At 48.4% G+C, this 24,720-nt stretch overlaps 1 protein-coding gene across 2 annotated transcripts; it reads right to left on the bottom strand.

The window, feature by feature from the left end:
• Positions 1-4,152: 4,152 nt before the first annotated feature.
• On the bottom strand, positions 4,153-18,978 carry jdp2b (Jun dimerization protein 2b). Of its 2 annotated transcripts, XM_084483664.1 has the most exons (5): positions 18,868-18,978; positions 18,007-18,059; positions 7,000-7,227; positions 6,150-6,254; positions 4,153-4,704 (listed from the first exon to the last, which is right to left on the bottom strand). In XM_084483664.1, the coding sequence occupies exons 3-5, from the start codon at positions 7,195-7,197 to the stop codon at positions 4,510-4,512; spliced, it is 498 nt and encodes a 165-aa protein (XP_084339790.1). In that variant the 5' UTR covers positions 7,198-7,227; positions 18,007-18,059; positions 18,868-18,978; the 3' UTR covers positions 4,153-4,509. The 2 variants fall into 2 exon arrangements, with proteins under 2 accessions (XP_084339790.1, XP_084339791.1); XM_084483665.1 differs by lacking the exon at positions 18,868-18,978 and having other exon boundaries at positions 18,007-18,696.
• Positions 18,979-24,720: the final 5,742 nt, after the last annotated feature.

Consider the following 24,720-nt stretch of genomic DNA (forward strand, 5'->3'; position numbering starts at 1 on the left):
ACTTTATTAACCCTTTTCTTTCCTATTCCATTTTATGTGAATCTCTGACCTTTTGGTGCAGAATATACAGGGGACAAGAGATATTGGATAACCTGGTTTAGCTTTGAGAAAAAAAATGTGTTTCTTGCTTAGGTGTTACAACACAACTACACACGCTAAGAAACCAGGTTATTGCCCCAACAGGTACAAAATACTTTTTTAGTGTGCATAAAACCGTACCGAATGACAAAACTTACCTCCAAAGCTTCAGCAAAGGATTTTGCGTCTGTGTCAGTGAACTTGTTTCCTAAGAAGAAACCAAAGTTAAGATACTGTAAAGGATTTCATATAGGAGGCTAGGGGGTTCGACACCCAACTTAAACTTACTGGGTTCCATCCCCAATGTGGGCAACCTCCCTAAGACCTAACTTCCCAACCTTAACGTAGTGGGTTCCATCCCCAATGTGGGCAACCTTCCTAAAGACCTAACCTCCCAACCATAACGTAGTGGGTTCCATCCCCAATGTGGTCAACCTCCCTAAAGACCTAACCTGTCAACCTTAACATACTGGATTCTACCATACCTGCTCCTAAATGACTTGTATCTGAATTCACCGTGAGCTGCTTTGGATAAAGAAGTCTAAAGAATCGTGGATAAGATCGAGATAAACACGTTTTCGCTCAGAGAAAGAGGAAGGTACCTGAGAGTTGGAGAGACTTCAAGGAGACGTTCTCCACCAACATCCGGCAGACGCTCCTGGCGCCCAGCCGCCCCAGAGCATTGTGGGACAGGTTCTGGAACAGGAACCAGACACTGGTGTGTTTATCAAGCGGAGGATGCAGTGGTTGTAACTCAGGCAGAGTCTTCCTTTTTGAGCTGCTCCCCACACTAATCAGTAATATGATATTGGGTTCCCAGAAATGCTATGTGCTAGGCGTTCTTTACAGCAATATGACAGAAATATATATGTTTACATATAAATAAATCTATATATTTCTTTCTCTTTAACCTTTGGCCAAATTCCATCAAAATGTCAATCTGTCACAAAAAATGGAAGTAAAGAAGAGATAATAATAAACAGGCTAATAGGCTGAGAAACTAATAAAATGATCAAATGTACAGGTCAATATACCAGACTCTGGATCCAGGGGTTTGTTCTGAGCATGTCTGTGATGTAGTGTGTCCCCTCCGCCCCCAACGAGTTGGCTTCCATCTCCAGGTGAGTGATGTCCACGTTGCGCTGAATTAAACACACAAACAACCCTGACACAACCCTAAAGGTTCTGATGAACGTGGCTCCGAGATCTTCCTTATCTTCCTGTCAACACTTGGCCTGCAAATATAAGGATTTTTTTTTTCATTGGAACATTTTTGGGGGTTTTCTTTTATGAAATTAAAAACAAAACATGGAAAAATGAATAGATTACTATTTATCCTTCTATGTTTTGTTTTTAATTTCATAAAAGAAAACCCCCAAAAATGTTCGGAGTAGCTTGGGTCTTTTTGGGACATAGTTTGTCTGACATAGTATCAGTCTTAAAAAGACAAGATCTACTCTAAACGTAAATGTTGGCTAATTTAGCTTTTGTTCTTGGGAATTAAAACAGATTTTATTTCTTGTTCATGTGCGGTTTTTGTTATCTTGTTAAGCACATTGCATTTTAGATCACTAATAGTGAAACTTAGAAATTAATAAATCACTCAAATTCATTTAGAAGAATGAAAGGAAAAGCTGTAATAACAGCCGATCACCACTAGAGCGATGGCCAGGGCCTCGGCCCCCCGTGGCCCCAGCCCGCGGTGGTTGAGGGCGAGGGGTCCCTGGCCCGAGTGGCGGAGGAAGGAGGAGACGGGGGCAGCTCCGGTCAGACGACAGGCCCGGAGGTAGAGATCCCTGGGGGGCATCACCCAGCCTTCACTGGCGTCTACAGAAGGACACATCCACGGAGGGTCTAAGGTCGAACCAGAGAATCTTTGTTGGTTGCTTATCGAAGTTGTGCAAAAAGTTGTTGTTTTTTGCACAACTATGCATTTTAAGTCTGGGCGAGCACATGACGTGCACCCCAAAAAAATCGCACAATGCAACGAAAATGGCAACTTTTGTTATCTGTATTTTTTTTGTATTTACAATTAGGCTTCACTACTCATCTTGTACTACTAACTATACAACTAGACGATCTATAGCCTACTCTTTAATCATTTACACTCATACATCGCACTCTTGACGACAACATGAGTGAACTGTCTCAGATCTAACCATCGCTCTCTAGATCCGTGTCCCGGTCCTCCTCTGCCTCCGCCCCGGACCCACTGCCTCTCTCCGGGTCGGTCTCCTGGCTCTCCTCCCCCTCCTCCTCCCGGTCCAGGGTGTCCAGCGGCTTGACGGAGGGATCCCGCGACTCCAGCTCCACGGCCACGTCCCGTCCTGGGGTCCCGCTGCTCGGAGCGTGCTGAGCCATCCCAAGTGATGGAGATCTTCAGACACCGTCACCTGGAAGGAAGATCGCGGTGTTACCAAGACAACTGGTCGTTAAGGTCAGTCATGCCAATTGACTGCATTTGTGCCCCAAAAGTTAAATCAATATCATATAAAACAGAGTAATACAACAATCATAAGCGTTATATTTAGTGTTATTAATAAAATAATTGTTGGCAGATTATTGGATTCGTTATTAGTTATTCTATATCATGAGTCTTAAAATAAATTGCATTTATTTGTACAATTCACAGAAAAAAACGCTTAAGTAGCCTACCAGAGTATCCTCTCTTCGCCAAACACTGAAAAGTAATACCAACCAATTGTTTACGTAGATGTCCTTGAGCAACAGAGTACATCTTGATCATAGGTCCAGTAGACCGTGAATGAACGAGTAACCCTAGAGACGGAGCAATACCTCCGCCTAGCGGCCAAAGTCCTGAAACTGCACCCGCATACACTGTCTTTTCCGTCAATGTTTTTCTCAAGACGCTTCACCACTAGTCTGTTATAATAAATTAAAGTGGTGATGTTATGCCACCAGGTGTGAGTGTGATGAGCCGTTACAAGCCGTTCACACACACACCTGGTGGCATAATATCCCCCATTTAACCACTGGACCTAATCGTCCCCTATACAAATTCCCTATTCTTTAGCTTGGACGTATCCTAATAACTATAGCCTACATACATACAGTTTACTTGTGCAATAAAATTTGACGCAATACCATATATGATAGTTTGAAAATAAAATTTATTCCATACAGACTAATAAAGATACATAGTAGGTGCAAGTTGAAAACATTGAAATTGAATTTCTGCTCAGCGGATTACGATTTCTGCTTAATTCCTTACAGCTGTTTAACAGCGCAATAAAAACACAGAAGTGGACTTAAGAAAAAAAAAAAAAAAAAGAGTAGACCGTAATAATAAAGTTTAAAACGCGATCACATCAAGTGACCGACAAGCATGTCATAATATATGTTTTACGTATTGTCATGTATAAAGGCGTATAAAACAGGTACAACAATGGACAGACCACATGGCCCAAGAAACACGCGTGTAAACATTCCATGTGTTTTAGTATATGTGCTTTGTCGTGACGCCTGCGCCGACACGCAAGGACTGGTTCGACCGTTTTTCGTATAAAACCAACCACAGCATTATAAAAACCCAGAGCAGAGACGTCGCCTCTCTCGCTCGCTCTCCGTATCTCGCTCTCTCTCTCTCTTTCTGTTTTGGTATTCGAGTATCAAATGCTTTAAAAAAAAAAAAAACTGCATGTATATATATTTTACTAGAATACGAAGGAAAACCGCGGAAACACTTTTTCCCTCGTTGGCTCCTAGACACACACACACACACACACATGCAAACACACATGCATACACGCACGCACGCACGCACGCACACACACACACACACACACACCCCTGACTCAGGCGTTTTTGTGACAGAGCACCGTCTTGGCGTTAGTGTGTCGACTCTGTTTCCGTTTCCAGTCATTCCACTCTCCTCCCTGGGTGTCCCTTTGTGTAACCATGGTTACGGTAGCGATGAGGCACGGCGGGTTTGTCAACAAAAAAGCCAACCAGAGAGTACATAAAAAAAAAATAGGAGATAATGCAGATAAACAGGGATGGGAGGGGGGGGGGGAGGGTCCTCCTAGTCTTCTTCTTGGTTAGAGCCAGCTCATGTAGCAAGCCCCCCCCCTCTTGGCCCCTCCCCTCTGAGGTCTCTGTGCCCCTGAAGGCGAGTCTCTGAATGCTCCAGCTCAGAGCTCAAGTGCTTATGCAGACACGTGTGTCCGTCCTGTCCTTCCTCTCTCTCCTCCTCGTCGTCTTCCTCCTCTTCTTCTTCTTCTTCTTCTTCCCTTGAGTCACAGAAAATGGCTGCCGCAGTAGTGCTCCTTTTGAGGGTTTTCTAGTCTCAGTTTGTTCTTTTTTTTTGTTGTAGTTTGAGTCGATCGATTTCGTTCAAGGGTTCCTGTGCTGCTGCTGCTGTTGTTGTTGCTGTTGTTGTTGCTGCTGTTGTTGTTGTTGCTGTTGTCTGCCTCACTTGGGCGGGGCCCGGGCCAGCTGCTCCAGCAGGGGGTTGGCCTCGCCCTCGGGGGTCTGGACGCTGTCGGTCCTCACGATGCAGGTGGGCCGGTGCAGGTTGAGCATCACCATGAGCTGCTGGCGCTCCACGCGCAGCTCCTCGATCTGGGCCTTCAGGTCGCAGTTCACCGTCTCCAGACGCTCCGACTCCTGGAGCACAGAGAGAGAGAGGGGGGGGACAGGGGCGCAGTGAGACAGGGGCGCAGTGAGACAGGGGCGCAGTGAGACAGGGGCGCAGTGAGACAGGGGCGCAGTGAGACAGGGGTGCACAGGGAGACAGGGGTGCAGTGAGACAGGGGCGCAGTGAGACAGGGGAGCAGGGAGACAGGGGAGCAGTGAGACAGGGGTGCAGGGAGACGGGGGAGCAGGGAGACGGGGGTGCAGTGAGACAGGGGAGCAGGGAGACAGGGGAGCAGGGAGACGGGGGACGCAGTGAGACAGGGGCGCAGTGAGACAGGGGAGCAGGGAGACAGGGGCGCAGTGAGACAGGGGCGCAGTGAGACAGGGGACACACAGGGAGACAGGGGAGCAGTGAGACAGGGGAGCAGGGAGAGAGGGGCGCAGTGAGACAGGGGCGCAGTGAGACAGGGGTGCACAGGGAGACAGGGGAGCAGGGAGAGAGGGGCGCAGTGAGACAGGGGCGCAGTGAGACAGGGGACACACAGGGAGACAGGGACACACAGGGAGACAGGGGAGCAGTGAGACAGAGGCACAGTGAGACAGAGACACACAGTGAGACGGGCACACACAGGGAGACGGGGATGCAGTAAGACGGGGATGCAGTGAGACAAGGATTTGAATAAAATGGACCCAAAATGTAAATGTGCCTGCCTGTCTTCATTAAATTTTCCAAGCAGGAAAAGCCGGGCTGGTTTGAATAGTTAAATGTTGCTTTTCCCATCCCTATGTTTTCCAAAGCCATCCCTCACTGTACTATCTTATAGTAACTCCTTTCAAAACAACAAAATGGACATCCATCCTATTTTCTTTTTATGCTGCTCATTTGACCCCTCGGCCAATAGGAGAGGAGAGTGTGTAGCGGGCAGCGTGCGCCGTGCACATAGGTACTGCGGACAACATGCCCCCCATCATAAGTAACGTCACTCTCTGTAATCCTACACTCCCCTCTTCTCTTTATTTGACTTTATGTATCACTGGTTGCCACGGTGACGTAAATATGCGAAAAATGTTCCACCTCACGTCTGATTTGCATTTGTAGGGAGAGAGCAGGAAGTGCGAGTGACTCGAATGAAAGGATGGGAGATCATTTAAATAAAGTTATTCACGCGGGGGAAAACACCAGAAACATCACGTGCCAACGTAAGGACCAGAAACTAAAGGCAGGTGACCTCCTCCTCTATCAGTGTGTGCGTTCATGCGCGCGTGTGTGTGTGTGTGTGCACGCACGCTTGTGTGTGTTGTGACGTACCTTCGGAATGAAGTCAAACATTAAAACTAAAAAAGAAGGGCAAACGTCCTCCTCTGTGTGTGTGTGTGTGTGTGTGTGTGTGTGTGTACGCCTGTGTGCTGTGACGTACCTGGTAGGAAGTGTGTGTGTGCGTGTGTGTGCGTGTGCGTGTACCGCTGTGACGTACCTTCTGAAGGAAGTCCGTCCTCTCCTTCTTTTTGTTCCGGCATCGCGCGGCGGCCACCTTGTTCTTCTCCCGCCGTCGTTTCCTCCTGTCGTCGTCCTCGTCCATCTGGAGACACAGGAGGTTCAGGGGTTAATTTTCGACCGGCATCTCACAGAGATGTCAGGTTCGAGTCCCCGGTGACCCTGGGTGGTGGTTGGGTCAGGGCGTCTTACTCTAGGATGCTACAGGTTGGGGCTGCAGACATTGGGAATGGAGCCCAGTGTAGAGGGATAAGAGATCCCTTTTATCCTTTAATTAACTCAATACCCCCAGGGATTGCGATACGCTGTTTATTTAAACAGATTGTTTTGAAAGCAGCAGAGGGCGCCAGAGTGAAACGATCGAATCGTGTCTGCTGCGATTTTGACTGTAAACGGCAACGACAGGTAAATACGTTTAAAATCGTGTAAAAAACCCAGAGACACCCTGCACTGCGTTAATCTGTGAACCTGTGAACTTGAAACTAGGAAAATATAAAAGTTATCCCTTCATGTGAAAACAAAATGTTTTACATGATATTACAAATCTGTTAAGTCACCCTCCCCATTCTCTCCCCCTCCCCTCCTTCCTCCCCCCCTCTCCCCCCTCACCTCTGTCTTGATGGCCAGCGGCCTCTCCCCCCTCTCCCCCCCCCTCCCCCCTCACCTCTGTCTCGATGGCCAGCGGCCTCTCTCCCCCCCCTCCCCCCTCACCTGTCTTGATGGCCAGCGGCCTCTCTCCCCCCTCTCTCCCCCCCCTCCCCCCTCACCTCTGTCTTGATGGCCAGCGGCCTCTCTCTCTCCCCCCTCTCTCCCCCCCCTCCCCCCCTCACCTCTGTCTTGATGGCCAGCGGCCTCTTGCCCAGCCGGTCCAGGAAGTGCAGCGGGTGCAGCATGGCGCCCAGCTGCCTGAAGTCGGCGTGCAGCTTGAGCTGGTCCGTCAGCGTGGTGGCCGAGATCCCCGCCAGCGGGCCCATGCTGGGCAGCGAGCCCGGCGCTAGCGAGGGCTCCGGGATCTGACCCGGCATCATGTCCTCCACGCCGGCCGGCCGCCTCCGCCGCTGTGGACGGAAAGGTCAAAGGTCAGGGGGGAGGTGAGGGAAAAGGGCAAACGCTTTGGGGTCCGTCGTGACTCGACGGCTGAGGGGATGGATCTCTCCAAATGTCACAGATCAGGTGACGCGTTTTGGATCTTTGGTCGGTTTTGGAAGCCAGAGAGTTGAGGAATTAAAATAAAATGTATTGATCGATTATCAATCAATCACCGAAGGCAACATGTTGCGTTCTGTGATTATTCAGCGTTGTTGTCGATTTCTTCACATGTACCAGACATACAAAGGAACCAAAAAGACAGAAAGTTTCTCACTGTCCCAGAGTGAAAGAGATTAAGTGAATGAATTTGTAACGGGTGACGATTGATCAATACATAGTCAATAAGTAACTCAATCACAAGGCAACACGTCTGTGTCAATCTTTGATGGGTCTTGTCGTCATGGGGAGTGGGGGAATGATGATCGAGAAAATAAACGAAAACCTGTAGAATCGTCCATGGCCAATAAGTCACCATCAATAAGTGTTTCGGTATGAAACTGTGTCTCAGTGGCCGCCGAGACCTCTGTCCATAGAAACCTCCATTCAGTCCCATCTGAGGTATTTCCCTCCCATATCCATTACCCCTCCCTTCACATTAAGTCCCGCCTTGTAGTTATTTCCCCCGCTGTCATCCAGCAGTAGTGAGTTATATGATCCAATGTACCGGGCAGCAAAGCCCATGGGCAATACGCTATGCAATAACATGTGTATTTATTCCCTCTGCCTGTTCCCGGTGACATCAATACTTTGTCCAGCCACTCGCCGTAACCAACACAGCCCGGGTCAAACGGCTTCACAGCTTGGACAGCTGGCCTGTCTGTCCCAGCGGGGGGGGGGGGGCGGGGGCAAACAAACACTGCGCTCACTAGCTTGTTTACGCTAGGCTACGTTAGCGCCCCCCCCAAAAAAAAAAAAAAAAAAAATCCGGGGGCTTGATTTACAAATGGGGAGCAGGGAAGATTTGGAAGCTGAACGCGACTATTAACACACTTTAAAAATAAATAAATACGCAATCATCTTCGTATTTTAAGGTTTAACCGCGTCGAAAGATTCAGTCACTTTTAAACCATTCGAAAGAGATCGTACGGTTCTTTTCGACTCGCGGGGGCTGAGCCGCGGCATTAACTCAACTGTTTGGTTTGGTGTGCTTCCCGCTGAACGCGCTCCGGGGCGTTCGAAGACTTCCAGAGTCCTTTATTGTGGAACATACTTTTAATAAAAGCCGACCGTGCCGCCACCGCCACGCACCGACACGCTGCCAGGTCTCCCTCTGTCTCACAGAGGGTTCAACCACAGTCCTCCACTAATGCAATCAGGGAGGAAGAGGGAGAGGAGGAGGAATGAAAGAAGGGGGGGGGGGGAAAGAAGAGGGAGAGTTTGTGCAGGCCCCGGAGGAGCAGAAGGGGGAAGTGGCTGGAGAATTAGGACGTCTCTCTAATTACTGTAAGACTTTGGAAAAAGCTCTGGCGATGGCCAAATAAAAAACAAATGTTAGATGGGAGGGAGTGCAACGCGATCCGCTTCGTACCCTGCCTGTCCCCTGACGCCCTCCACCCATGAGGCCGCTTCCCCCCCCCCACCCCCCCAAAAAGAATTCCGTACATGGGACCTGGCAGCACTGCAGGGGGAAATACGTATAGCGAGGGCATCCTGGAGGGGAGAGGAGAGGGGATGGGGGATGGCGGGGCGGATGAGGAGAGGGGAGTGGAGGGGAGGGGAGAGGAGGGGATGGGGAGAGGAGAGGGGCTGGGGGAGAGGAGGAGAGAAAGGGATGGGGAGAGGAGGAGAGGATGAGGGGAGGGCAGAGGAGAGGAGGGGAGGAGATGAGAAAGGGTAGCAGAGGAGAGGAGAGAGGAGGGGAGGCAGAGAGGAGAGTGAGCAGGAGAGAGGAGGAGGATACGGGAGGGGAGAGGAGAGGAGAGGAGAGGGGAAGAATTAGAACCAAGATCAACCCGTCTCCCAGGGTCATGGTCAAAAGTGGAAAAACTCGCTCTGCCGGAAAGCCAGACTTGTGACACCGTACACTGGTCCCATAAATCCACCGCCGAAAAAAAAAACATGAACTCTTGATACCACAACCTCGCCATGACAACACCAACAAGAAACACATTCGGCGGACGCGTTGCTGGCATCCGCCGTCCCCCCGCGACATCACAGCAAAGTTGTTCTTTTCCATGGGGCAGCGCAGCATAACCGCCACGCGGCCGGCCCCACACTGTACAGACTCCCCCGCCAGAGCCCAGCCACACAACCAACAAAGACGGCTATTGTCCAGCGCCGCGGCCCAGCTGACTGGGCCGCTGGCCTCCCAGCTGACAGACCCACTTTCAGTTACCAGCGCGGCTCTGTGCCTGCATTTGTTTTCCTTTTTCTTGGACGTTTTCGGTCCGTCGCTGAAAAACTTGTTCTGTGACAAAAAAAAGCCATGGGGGGGGGGGCAGGGGGGGGTGTATAATGGAACCACCCAAAACAAACGGGTGTTATGTAACGCTACTCCGATGCGCTTTGCCCTGTTGAAGGCTGGTGGTTGTGGTGGTGGGGGCGGGGGGGTGGGGGTGATGGGAAGGGTGGTGGTGGTGGGGGGGGGGTGGGGGTGATGGTGGTGGAGGGTGGGGGTGGGGGTGATGGGGGTGGTAGCGGGGGGGTGGTGGTGGCGGTGCTGGTGGGGGGGGTGCTGGTGGAGGTAGTGGGGGTGGGTGGTGATGCTGGTGGTGGGGGTGCTGGTGGTGGAGGTTGGGGGTGGGGCTGTCAGATGAGACTCACGTCAGCTCCACTCTTGCTGTGGAGAGTGACGGGCCCCCTCCCCTCCCTGCTGTTCTGCTGGGGCCCGCACAAACTCACCAGTCTTTCTCTTTCTCTTTCTCTGTCTGGTATATTTCCCGTATTCCGACAAATCTCTTTCTGTTTTATTCGCCACATTCCGACAAATCTGTCTAGATTTAATTTGCCGTATTCCAACAAATCTCTTTCGGTTTTATCCACTGTATTCCAACCTATCGGGTGTACGTTTGATGGGTAGAAAATGCCATAAGAGTGGAGTACAAAGATCGACTCGATAGATATATATCGGTAGAAGTTATTCAGACGACCACGAATACACGACCTGACAGCCATCTCCTAACAAAGATCTAACAAAGCTAACCTACAACTGAATTGTATGTAACTTAAAAATTTTTTTTTAAAAACAGCAACATTTGCTTAAAGATGTGAAATATAATATGTTTAGCGATGTGGAAATATGCATGAGGGGAACAAGGCACTGCAGGGAGTGCTGCTCGCTGGTGAAGGATCTCTCAGTTCCTTTCTAGACCGGACCACTCCTCACCTCGCCATGTGCCACCCTCGGCCAGAATGATTTATTGGCCCTGAAGAAAACCTGGAGTGTGGAGCCAACGTCCAACGAGGCATTTTATTATTTTATTCCCTCTCTCTCTTCCCTTGCTCTCCCCCCCCCCCCCACCCCCCCCCCCTCTCTCTCTCTCCCTCCCACCCTCCTCTCCTCTTCTCCCTCCATCTCTCTTTACCTCTCCATCTCTCTCTCTCTCTCTCTCTCTCTCTCTCCAACCCCTCTCTCGCTCTGGCTCCATCTTCCTTTCCCTCTCAATCTCTCTCTCTCTGTTGCTACCTTCCTCCCTCCATCCCTCTCCCCCTTCCTCTCTCTCTCTCCCAGTATGTATACTCCCATTTACACGGCACTTGGCAGCCGGTGGCAATTTTTTTCTGGAGAGGAAAAGAACAAGACAGCTCTGGAAAAGAAGAAAATCTGTCTCTGACAAAATTCCCTCTCTCTTTCTCTCTCTCTCCCTCTATCCCTGGAGGAGGATTGGACCCTATAGAGGCCAACATCTCAGTCAACACCGGTGAGGAAAAGGGCGAGCCACATGCTAGCTGATGTTAAGGTTCGGGTGGAGGAGGGTGGTGGTGGTGGTGGTGGAGGGGGGTGGGGCTCCATGGTACACAGAATATGAACCATCGGTGAACTCCACAGTTCTGTGCCTCAGACCTTCAACTTTTCCAAGAACATAATCATTCTCTGTATTACGGCTACTTTAGGTACTTTTACCTAATATGATATTGAGCAGTGGTGCATGTTGGGTGAAAACATCATACTATTAGTCTTTAAAAGACTGGTAGGTGGTAGGAATAAGGAAACGTCTAGCCCACGTTTGGTTATACGTGGCCTTGTGGATGTTACCGTTGTGTATCAAACCAAAGTTGTAGAGGTTGTGTTACAGTTTTCACACTGTATCCCGCTCTGTTTACCTTGGCACCCGAAGCAGACAATATTGACGTCAGGCGTTGACATCGATATACATTTTGCTGCGATTGTAATGCATCACATGCAACCGGACGAGATTGCAAACGTGCAAACAAAAGCACATTCCATCAATCTGATGTGATTTCCGCTTTTCGACCAATAATCAACGCATTGTTCGCTCCGGTGATATAAAAAGCGAGGAGGCATGTGCACTCAACAGTGTGCCCGTGACGCTTCGGCATTGTTCCTCGCCGACCAACAGCTGCGCTGGAATCCGAGAGATGGATTGGACGCTCTTGAGCCTTCCGCAACCACAAAACCTTCCGAGCAGCCAGCCGCTGGGAATGACGGAGCGAAACGCTCGCCGCGCCAGCGCAGGGTCCGATGTCCGACTTGGCCAGACGCAGAGGGTCGCTATACGCAGACATGACTTACATTTCCTAGCTAGGAAAACAGGATCCTTTTACATGGCATTCTCATCCAAAGACCACCTAGAATATTAGTTAATATCTCATCCGGTTCGACGGGGGTTTACTTTAAGATATTTCCGGGAATGCCTTTTCCGTGTTGTTTTTTTTGCGTACATTATTATTCCAGATCATGTTACGATGCGTTGTGAGACAGATGAAAGGAAAAGAAAGCCCATTGTTTTGGTCATGGCTTGTTCAAACATGCTATTTGTGCCCCACCACACACACACGCACGCACAGCACGCACACCACGCACACCACGCACACGCACTCGCACACACACACACACACACACACACACACACACACACACACACACACACACACACACACACACACACACACACACACACACACAAACAAACAGCTCACAATTCCAAGGAAGCGATACCAACACTAGCCTCAGGGCACCTGGAGTGAGTGATGAGGAAACCGAAAAACACACTAAGCCCTATCGTCGCTGACAATCGACGCTTTCGCGCCCACGTGTAAGTGGACACGAAGAAGCACCTCGCTACTAGTTTCACTGCGTCGCGTCCCCTTCTGATCCGCTACCCAGCCGCTGAAAACCCCCCCCCACTCCCACCACCCCACGCACACACACACACACCGACGGCTCTTTCGCATTCCACCAGGCAGCACTCGACACAGAAAGCCCCTGAGGAGCTCTCAGCCCGAACAGAGGCAGGGCCTGAGCCGGCTCTCTCGTTTATTCTCCTCCGTCGGGCGGGAGTCAGAGTACAAACTCCCCAACTTTCGAGAGATGAGTTCTTCCCGTCACACTTTTTCGTGGTGGTGGTGTGGAGGGTGGTGTGGAGGGTGGTGGGGCCCGGCTACTTGTTGCCGTGCGATGATGCAACTGCGCCATTTGCTCGTTAGCAGCGGCAGTACCACCATGGCAAGGGCCCGCTTCTTTTTCAGGGGCCCCTGTAAACAAAGACACCCCCCCCAACCCTCTCCCCCACACACACACACACACACACACACACACACATACAGGGCCTCCCGGTCGTGGCGTGGCCCTGCAGTGTGTCCTCTCTGGGGGCCACTGAGAGGCAAGGGCCCGTGAGCCAGGGGCCAGGCAGAGGGGTGGAGGAGAGGAAATGTCATGAACTAGAACTATGAAATACAGCAGTGGGCGGGGGGGGGGGGGGGGGGGGCGTACTGGCCGGGGGCCAGCAGCAGAGTGGTCGCATGTGAGACAGACGAGGAGGCAGGTGTGCGTGAAACAAGCGTGTGTGTGTCCCGTCGTGTGTCAAAGACAGTGTGTGTGTGTGTGTGTGTGTGTGTGTGTGTGTGTGTGTGTGTGTGTGTGTGAGTGTGAGTGCTGGTGTGCGTTCATGTATGTCTGCAGGTTTGTATTTCAAGGTATGCATTAAAAGAGTGGGTGCCACAAAATATATCTATATATATCTATATATAAACCTCTATATAAACCTCTATGTATACACAATATACATGCTCTATAGTTTCTCCCCACACATACTCTATCTGTCTTCAGCTCAACTAAATGCCTCCATTTCCTGAACCGTTTCTGAGAGCAATTAGCAGTTCCAGTGCTGAGGAATTCAGCTCCTACCCGACGGCCCGGGGGCTACGCTAGAGGCCATATTATCCCCTGTACCCGGGAGAGGGGAGGGTCTGTGTGTGTGTGTGTGTGTGTGTGTGTGTGTGTGTGTGCATGTACCTATGTGTGGATGTATGTGTCTGCAAATCAAAAGTAGGCAGTGTGGGCAAGGGTGGTAACAGGGGGAATTTTTGCAATGGAACGACGCACACCCCCCGCCCGCCTTCAAGTAAAGCGTCAAGTAGTTTGGTTTTTTTTTGGCCACCTTACGCATCGATCAAGCAAGAGGTTCAAGTACAGTATTTTGTTGGAGGCGTTAGCAGCTTCGCCGTCCTCAGTGCCAGGTCTGTGATGGAGTGGCCTGGCTCACGTTAACGCACTGTGATCCCCCGAGTGCCCCGGTTCAGGACTTAAAGACTCGTAAATTCAAAAAAGGGGGAACTTCTATACGGAGAGACAGAGGGACAAAAATAACATCTGCGTCCACAAAGGCTGTGCCACCCTGCGTACTCTGAATCACTTTCATGTCGGACAGAGGATCTGCGTTTCTCTGCTCGCTATGCTCACACTGAGGCACATCGCGCGGGTGACTTAAAAAAAAAAAAAAAAACTAAACACAGTCCTCTCCGGTACTATGTCGACGGCAGCGCTGAGAATGAACAATGAGAGCGAGGGCAGGGACTCAGGCACGCTTTCTCAATTCCTGGCCAAGGTCTAAGCGATCATCATTACCGTCTGTTCGCAGTCAGGCTACGTGTTGAGTTACACTCTTTCACAATCTCACTCAGAGAAGGGCCAAGTTGGCGTTATTTCTTGTTTTTCTGTGGGGTCTGCAAGGACAAGACACACAGCTAAACTGCATTATAAGCATTCCTACAATCCCCGCTTAATATTAATAAAGAGATGGATAAACAAACGTCTGTGTCACTGTCTGTGTCTCTGTCTGTGTCTTGGTGTGTGTGTGTGTGTGTCTGTCTGTGTCTGCGTCTGTGTCTTGGTGTGTGTGTGTGTGTGTGTGTGTGTCTGGGTGTGTGTCTGTCTGGGTGTGTGTCTGTCTGTGTCTGTGTCTTGGTGTGTGTGTGTGTCTGTCTGGGTGTCTGTGTCTTGGTGTGTGTGTGTGTGTGTGTGTCTGTCTGGGTGTGTGTCTGTCTGGGTGTGTGTGCACGGCACGCTCATGCTGCAGGGGCGTTTGTCCAGCCGTCTGTCTGCCAGGAACAAGCCTAGACAGTCACTCATGCGTGCATGTGTGTGTGAGCTTGCAGGTACAGGGCATTCAAGCGACAAAACACAAGATGCGCACATTCAGGGGACACGTTGTGTATGTCGTGTCCATAACGACGGAGCTCTCATTGCTGTCAATCACAGCCTGCTCAGCCACGCTCATTGACCTTAAAGTTGACATATCATACCACCAGGTGTGAGTGTGATCAGCCATTACAAGCCGTTCTGCCTCGAGAGACATCACAAGTGGGCGTGTCCACCTATATGTACTGTGTGCTGGATAGATCAGTCTACCTGCCCAGTGGACTGTAGCAAATGTTGATTGATTAATTGATTGATTGAAATTCTTTTGACACATGTGCAAAGGTAAGCATACACATCAGGTCAAAAGGATAACACAAAAAAGCCCATGGGCTTATTTCCATTGTGGTCCCTTGACAAAACGGCTTGTCACGGCTAATCACACTCACACCTGGTGGTATAATATGTCACCTTTAATCATCACCTTTAATCATAATATGTCACCCTTAATCAAGGACCATCTTGGTCCTTTTAGAACCAAGATGGTCGCTATATGCCTAATTGAGCCCCATGATTATGGATCGGAAACGGCAGCAGCAGCAGCATACAAAAACACCCGGGCTGCCTTCAACTCCCTTTGATCACAGCTATTAATATCATAGTCGTTAATTGTATTCATTCAATTTTTTAATGATTGCCGTTTTTTTTTGTTTCTGAAACACACCGCTGCAACGTGGAACTGCAGAGAGGAACAGCGAGCCGTTCCAGTGACCAGACCGCACACGAGGAAAGTAAGAAGACTTCACGCCATCGTGAGACCCTTGTTCCCGCCCCTTTTCTACGCTACGGAGTCGGAGACCACGACAAAAAGGTACAAACGGGTATTCCCTTAAAGATCGGTACGACATAACGGTTAGCAACACATCCTACAAACGGATACGTTCACAACACGATGACAGTGATCCCTAATCTGGAAAACACGATTTATAGTTTCTATATTCCCTTCCTTTTTTTTGCTGAATCCACCCCCCAGATTTTCCTCCCCACTGGGCCTCCACACGGCCCGTCCCTCAGCTCCGCACCCCAGCTCTCCGGGTGTGGGTCTGTAACGCGGCTCACTGCTGCCTCCACTCACTGTTTTTACATGCCATGTGGACAGCTTACCCGGGGACTTTAAAATAACAATGTGATTACCTTGGCCCTGCATTGCTGCTACTTCTCCACTCTCTCGCTCTCTCTCTCTCTCTCTCTCTCTCTCTCTCCTTCTCCTCTCCTCTCTGCTCATTCTTCTCTCCCTCCCTCTTCTTTCTCCTCACTTCTCCTCTCTTTCTCCTGCTCATTCCTCTCAGCTCCTCTCCCTCCTCCCATTTCCTCTCCTCTTCTCTCCTCTCCTCTCCTCTCCTCTCCTCTCCTCTCTATCTCCTCTCCTCTCCTCTCCTCCCATTTCCTCTCCTCTCCTCTCCCTCCTCTCCTCTCTATCTCCTCTCCTCTCTATCTCCTCTCCTCTCCCCTCAGTGTTAGCATCGTGGAGGCTGGCTGTGTGCGCGCGGGTCGGGCTGGCTAGCCTGCCTGCAATGCGTCTTCTGTCTATTCAGCGGTGCTGGGGGGGCGCCGCATGTCAGCTCCAGCAGCTCTCCAGAGGGCCACTAGGAAGGCATTTCTACTTAAAATAAACCCCTGCCTGCGCGCCCACGTCCACAGCCTCTCTCTGTGGCCCACCGGCCCGGCTCTGCCAGCAGCCCTTCCCCATTAATCCACGGCAGCGTTCCACTTATGCAGAAACCATCCCACGGATGTGCCCCCTGCCCCCCCCCCCCCCAACACACGCTGATGGTGTGTGTGTGTGTGTGTGTGTGTGTGTGTGTGTATGTGTGTGTGTGTGTGTGTGTGTGTGTGTGTGTGTCTTTGTCTGTGTGTGTGTGTGTTTGTGTGTGTGTGTGTGTGTGTGTTTGTGTGTGTGTGTGTGTGTGTGTTTGTGTGTGTGGCCTTGGACGTGTGTGTGTGTGTGTGTGTGTGTGTCTGCGTATTTCTACATGTGTGTGTGTGATTGTGTGTGTGTGTGTGTGTGTGTGTCTGCGTATTTCTACGTGTGTGTGTGTGTGTGTGTGTGTGTGTGTTTTGGCGGGGGGGGGGGGGGGGGGCAGGGTGCATGAGCAACTCCCTTGGACACGCATGCTTGTCCGCCTGCACACAGACAAACACACACACACACATGCAAATACAGACCAACACACTGACGTGAGCTCTGTGCACGCTTGGAGCGAAACGGCCCGCAGCCACACCGCAGCCACGCAACGCACACGCCCCTTCACTTTGAGGAAGGGCCATGGGTGAATGCACTCAGACGTTGACTCAGACACACACACACACACACACACATACATACACACACACAAACACACTCATGTAGAAACACGCAGACACACACAGGCACGCACACACACACACACACAGGCACACACACAAACACACTCATGTAGAAACACGCAGACACACACAGGCACACACACACACACGCACGCACACACAGGCACAGACACACACGCATGCACGCACACACGCGCACGCACGCACGCATATACACACACACACACACACACACACACGCACAGGCACACATACATACATACACACACACACACACACACACAGACAAACCCTTCCTCTGCCCACATAGTTATATCCGTGCCAAAATTGTCCTTTGGGCCAAGGGGGGGTCAGATAACTACCGCTCCCTTTGGCTGAGATAAAACAAGTGTAGCAGAAAGTGTGGGTCTTTTAAAAGGACCCGACCGCACGGACCAGCTGGTGGCTAATCGGTTAGGCCAGGGCCCACTCATGGAGAAGCAAAGTGTTGAGGAAGAGTTGTATGCAAATGCGGATTGAATTGAGTTGAATTGTGCAAATTCACACAGAACAGAAATACTCGAAAGACATGGAAAAACAGATGTAAATAATATGTATATTCATATGTACGTATTATGAACAAGTATGAACAGAAGCCCCCCCCCCCCCTTAATGTAACTGGTAGCCTTGGCTACTATATATTGACATATTGATACATACAAAAGTATACTAACTCGTAAAACAACTGCAGCTGTTACTATGTATTATTATATTTATTATGTATAGTATTCTTATTACATCTATATCCTTTTTTTAAATTTGAATTATTAGTACATTAAAAAGTTGTGGGATGCATGATACTTACTCAGAGATAAGTTGGCAGTCTTCTTTTAGCAATGATGCAATTTGGTGTGGACGCTGTTGAAAACAACAATGGATTTACATTCAGTTTGCTTCATTGTACATCTGCAATGTGAACACTAGCATTGCCTGCATATCATTTTTTTCATGCGACACCCACCCGCTCTGCAAGAAGCACACCATGACAATTATCACATAGTGCAGCCAGGTTATGTAAACATACCTGCGCATAGTTCACCGAATTGTACCACGCTGTCATCAAATCGACCACTTTCTGCACTATAGGGACCACCAGTGAATCAATAGCCCTACAATGCCCCTGTGTAATGCTGCTCTGTTTCAAAGTGTGCAGCGCCAGCTCGCAGAGAACACATTGTCACTTGGCTTACAAGACTCCCGGGTCATTTTTTTTTTTTTTCTCTCTTCCTCGAAAACCCACAATGTTGCGAATGCAGCGTTACATAAGTCCGACTGACACTTCCACCAGAACAGCACCCCGTGAAGTTTTCCTGCCTGCACGAAAAGACTCGCCAGACGCAGCAGGGTCCATCCCATCGACACTATGTAATAACACTGTAACACCCGGATCACAACAAACCCGCGTTTGGACGCATTGCATGTTTTCCCCACCACCGCCGTTTACAACGCGTTCCCCCGACACATCCTCGTCCATAAAAACCCTCAGCTAACCTAACGGCAGCGTGGGGGGGAATCACACGTTCACACACTACGAGTTGAAAACCAAAGCCCGATAAAACATAAAACATGATGACGCTGGGGCAATAAGTGCAAAAAGAAAAGTTAGCGCATGTCACAAGGAAGAGAGAGAGGGGAGATGGGGTGGGGGGGGGGGGGGGGAACTTGCCTGGAATGCGTCCGAGAGACGAGGCGATAGAGGCGGGGAAGTGTGGGTCGGTGGTGCGCTTCGGGTAGCCTACTGAGAGCACCGACGGAGGGTAGTACTGTGAGTGACCGGGCGCCGTTGCGTCAGCCCCGCTTAAGTACTGACCGAGGAGCGGGGAGGTCCCGGAATGCGGAACTGTCGTCCGAGACGTCAGCGTGGAGGATGAAAATAATGTCAGAGAGGAGGGCTGGATTTAGAAAGAAGGAAAAAAAAAAAAACACACGGGGTTTGTTTGCTCCACCCCTAGCAACCGTAGACACACACACACACACACACACACACACACACACACACACACACACACACACACACACACACACACAGGCACAAACGCACACACACGGGCGTGCACTCACACACGTACGCACAGCACAGGCACACACACGCGCGCGCGCAAACACACGGGCGTACACACACACACACACACACACACACACACACACACACACACACACACACACACACACACACACACACACACACACACACACACAGGCACAGGCACACACACTGCTTACAACGAGGCTAATAAATAAACACCGCTGTAAACACATGCGCCACGTTGTCCTTGCTTAAACTGTTTTATCGATTGACGGGATATGTGAATTGCAATATGGGATGGTGGATGGTTATTCCTGAATTATTATGTAATCGCTTACGGGTATGCCCATCGGTTTTGCGGAGATCAGACTCTTAAATATAGACGGGGATTCATTCACACTACGAGTCCCTTATATAAAGCTGACAGAGGAGGGTTAATCATCCTCTGTGTACATTGACTGGTCCCCCATTTAGAAGTGCAGTAAGATAATAACAATGAATTTAATGATGATTTTAATTGTAATAATATATTGACTATCTGCTATTATCAATGACTTATTTTATTTGGGAGTTTTATAAAGTGTGTAAATAAACAACTACAATTAACTTTAGCCTGCATTTACGATTCAGGCTATTCTATAATTATTAACAATGATTAAATAAGTAGTATACCTCATTGATAAAAGTGTATTTATGTGTACACAGTACTACTACACAGTAAGCTGCTGTTGTCATGGTTTCCACATGTAGCCCATTAAATATAACGGCACACATGTCGGTCTCTGTTGAAGCTTCCAGAAAATCCAAAAACGACCTCACTCACACATGCCCCCCCCCCCCCCCCCCCCCGTGTGTGTGAGCGGTTGTGACAGCATCCGTCGAACATACCGCGGCTGGGCGATGTCAGTGTATATCTGAGGAGACATCCTTTTTCCACAGTATGTTATTAACTTCATACCACTTTTCATTATGAATAGAATCGAATTTTTATTATTAATCTGCAGAATACATATTTGGGGTGGTTGCCATGCAACCATTGTCTTCAGCACCACAGGAAGTCGTGAAGTTGGACTAGTTGATAGCGGAGGAGCAGATAAGCGCGATTATGGGAGTTATTGTGCATTTCTTAACTAAAACGTGATACTTTCTCCAGTCTTGGTAAGCCATGACGTTTATTTCCAGATGCGGAGGCATTTCGGATTTGACCTCAGGGACTAGGCAGAGGTCAAACACACTAGGCTATAATTATTATTATAATTTTTTTTTTTCAGAAAAGTGTCATTGTATTATTGATTGATTTGTATGACACGGTTCCATCCTTGTTTTAAGCACCATACACAGACCTCAGTCTGAGTGACTGAATACGTAATCAATGATGCACAAATCGCTAAATAATGATACCAGGTGTTATCGTCTAAGCCTTTACTTGTAAATGACTAAGCAACCGACATTCCATACATAAATATTGGCCTTTCCATAATGTGAGGGGGAGCTGGTTTAAAAGGGTGTACCTCTGCAGTGATCCTGAATGAGCTGTCATGCAGGTCAACATGACAGATTCGTACATTGCCATGTCAACCATGACCACCTGGAGTAGACAGCTGACGTCCGCCGAGAATACCAGGCCAGGGTTTAGATTCTAATTTGGTGCTGCTGTGATTTATCTCTGTAACATCTGAGGGGTGTGTGTGTGTGTGTGTGTGTGTGCGTGCGTGCGTGCGTGCGTGCATGCGTGTGTGTGTGTGTGGGGGGTGGTGGGGGGGGGGGGGGGGGAAACATGTGTGTTTCAGAAAGCATGTGCTTGTGTGTGTGACAGAAAGCATGTGTTTGTGTGTGTGTTTGGTGTGTGTGCATATGGGGGGGGGAGGTTTGGAACGTGTGTGTGTGTGTGTGTGTGTGTTTGGAACCTGTGTGTGTGTGTCTGTTGAGGGGGGTTAGTTCTGTGTCACAGTCATAACATGGATGACTAAGATATGATAGGGAAACAGAACTATATTGGCGGGGGGAACTAAATGGAGTCAAAATATATTTGAATTTGTATTGCAAGAAAAAAATATGTCATGGCACATGTTGACACACAGGAAACGTGCATTGGTTCTTGTCTTGAACCGTCCTTCCATAGCTGTTGTTACCACAATTGTCCCTCAATAGAGAACAGAGCTGTCTTCCAAAAGCCGTGGTTCCACCTTTTCATTGTTGTTTCATGGAGCTGTACTTACCAAAAACAACAAGGCATGATTGTGAATTTTGAGCTAAAATGACAAGATAAATACGCAAATGAAATCTGCATGCATATCACATTAAGTGAAAGCAGCCAAACGTTGGTATTTTTATTTGTATACGGTTTGTAACAGTAGTAACATACCTCATGCCATTGTTGTGATCTAATTGAATTACCCTTGACAGGAGACGATAAGACAAAGCTAATGCTCTTTTAAGATATTCAACATAGGCCTACTGCTAGTCTGCTACTTTATTTATTTGTGTGCCTGTTTTCCATAATTAATAAAGTGCATGGTTACATGACGTTAACGCTAACGTTCTATCAAATGCATGCATGCCCTATTTATGCAACTTGCCAATACTCACAATTAAAAATGCAAAGTAAGAGAAAAAATAAGCAACGTGTTCGACATGTTTCCATGCAAGTGTTTTCGGACTCGTGCATTTTTGTGCAATATGCAAATATAATATGAACCGTCTCTTCCAAAGTCTTATCTGTTATGTGTTTTGTATAACCGATGGAAAACCCCCAGCATCCACCTCCAGACACCACCGGGCATGACTCATATATGACCACAACGGAGACACTAGGGACAGTGGTATTTTTACCTTAGCATTGTCCCTTTTTTCTATCTTTCCTTCCTTTTTTGAAACTGTAAAATCATCTCTGACGGTTGTAATTTTTGCGACACTGTGTCTAGCTAAATTGTGAGTGCTAAATAGAGAGAGGCTAAAACTGAATAACAGAAGTGACGAGTTGCGCAATTCTGAGCATTTTTTCAGTTTTGCACCGGTGTAAAATGACTAATTACAATGGTCCGTTTATCATAAATTACGACGCCATACTCAGCAGCAAGGTAGGTCTATTTGTATGGATGCAACACTTTTTTGTCAACTTTCTATACGTATGCACATGTATGAACGTCACCACAAACAAATAAACACTGTACACACACATACACACACACGTTCAGACAATTCTTCTTCCTCATCTCATACACAAAGAGACACACATCTGATCCACCAACCACTTTTAACAATTAAAACATTCTCTCATTTCAGACATTGTGATACAGTGGCCCCTGGAGGTCCTTCCCACTGGAGCGGCCCTCACATTTGGGGGCCCCTCAACCAGTTGGTAAACCAGTTGCATGGTTCGGGGGCCCCCTGGAGGGCCTGGGGGGCCAGTTGCATGGTTGGGTCCCCCAAATGTGAGGGGGGCCACTGTGATCCACCGTAAGGCTGCCTGCGGCCCCCCTGCAGCTGAGCAAAACTTTCCGAAGCCTCTGACCCCCTTCGACGACCACGGCGGCCCCCCCCCCCTCGCTCTCTCTCTCTCGCTCTCTCTCCCTCGCCCGCACACCCGGCGCTCTGAGGTATGACATCATGCCTGACATCTCACAGGTTCCTACGGCCGTAAATCGCCTGGTGTGTTTTTATTGTTTTTCCCTTCCCCTCTCACCTCAAACGTAATTGACTCGCCTTTTCTCCTATCTGGGAAATTATTATCACTGGGTTTCTTTTAGTACGTTAAGACGAACCCTGCCTAATGGGGATCATTTCGACATAGAGGATGGTCATGTGTTATGCTACGCGTTAGGTAAAAAGTAATAAACACCTAGACTAGCATCCGATGGTTAAGAAAAATGTAAAAAGACCACACTGGTCTTATGCACTACCGACCAGTTGTTCGTCTGTTAGCTTGGGGTAGCCAGATAACACCACTTCTCTTCTGTGCTGTTATGACTGCTGCCATTAGTATCAGTATTACAATTAAAAGAAGATTAGAAATGATGTGTAGCCTTTCCCTTGGGAATCCAGCATGAATCTTCCAAAATGTGAGAAAGGGCAGTAAAAACTGTTTTTTTTGCTAACAATGTTCCTCCGTTCTCAGTCCAACACAGCCCTTCACCTCCCATCGCTTGTGTCGGGCCCCTGACAGTGTTGGTATATACAATTCCATGTCTTCATTAATTCCACTTGCGCTCTCTCTCTCGCTCCCTCTCTCGCTCTCTCTCTCGCTCCCTCTCCCTCTCTCTCTCCTTCTCCCTCTCGCTCTCTCTCTCCCTCTCTCTCTCTCCCTCTCTCTCTCCCTCTCCCTCTCTCTCTCTCTCTCTCCTTCTCCCTCCCTCTCTCTCTCATCATGTGCCTTATCCGTCCTCTTAAAAAGCATATGACACTGACTTTAGCCTGCCCATGTGAGTATCACACCTCTTTGAGAATATATCGCAGCCCGTAGGAAACAAGGCCGTCACGAGGCAGATGCACTGATGGCGTGTACCTGGAAAATATATTAAGACGAGCATTAAAGTGGATGCAGCACTGTGTTCCTGTTGCACAAAGTGATCTCATTGTGGGGGTTAAGATTAAACACTGACTACTTTTATGTCGTAGATAGATAGACAAAGAGTTAACTCGTTAGTGTCTATTATATAGAAAGATGGACACATTCATACATACATGCATATACATACATGTACATATATCACATATACATATATATACATACATACATACATACATACATACATACATACGTACGTACATGCATACATACATGTATTCATATATATACATACATAAATACATACATATATATACATTCACACATGCATGCATACATACATACATACATTCATATATATATATATAATATATATATATATATATATATATATAATGTGCATGCATACATACATCCTCCTTAGATACATAGATTGATACAGACACATTATATCTTTGGATTGTCATTTAGCGCCATCTACTGTATGATCAAGTCTTCTAGCATCTTCTCTAGTTAACGTTTAGTCTTGCACCTAAATAAATTACATTTCATATTAATAAACATCATATTGTATAGTTTAAACGAGTAAAATAGCTTCGGAATATCCGCAAGCTTAGGGATTTCGCCTTCCGTATTTGCATTGGAAAGTGAACTGAAAGTAAACATTTCCATTTTGGCAACTGCATATTAAATATTAGAATGTTACAGCCATTTATGATAATGGTAATTCGTTTTCGTAATGTCTCCGAAGTCTTGTTGTTTTGTTTTCGGTTCTTCCAATACAACACTTGCGCGCCTTGTCCTTTTCCGGTAAAACGGTCTCGGGTAGAAACATGACACCTTCTCCATGGCAACAAAACAACTGCATTTTCCAAATATGGTCATGGAAGAGAAACGTCACTGCGTCGTGGAGCATATGCGTCGTGACGTTTGCGCTAGACATTCCTGCATTATGGAATCCGATTCCCTTGACCGTGAGAGTATTG

The sequence above is a fragment of the Micromesistius poutassou genome (genome assembly GCF_964030765.1).
Source record: "Micromesistius poutassou genome assembly, chromosome: 19".
NCBI lineage: Eukaryota > Metazoa > Chordata > Actinopteri > Gadiformes > Gadidae > Micromesistius > Micromesistius poutassou.

Bases quoted from the DNA above. Each gene is read 5' to 3' on its own strand.
- jdp2b (XM_084483664.1), bottom strand. From the start codon at position 7,197: ATGATGCCGGGTCAGATCCCGGAGCCCTCGCTAGCGCCGGGCTCGCTG. The intron at 6,255-6,999 runs GTGAGGGGGGGA...CTGTGTCTCCAG, and splicing joins CGCTGGCCATCAAGACAGAG to ATGGACGAGGACGACGACAG. The intron at 4,705-6,149 runs GTACGTCACAGC...TCTGTGCTCCAG, and splicing joins GGACGGACTTCCTTCAGAAG to GAGTCGGAGCGTCTGGAGAC.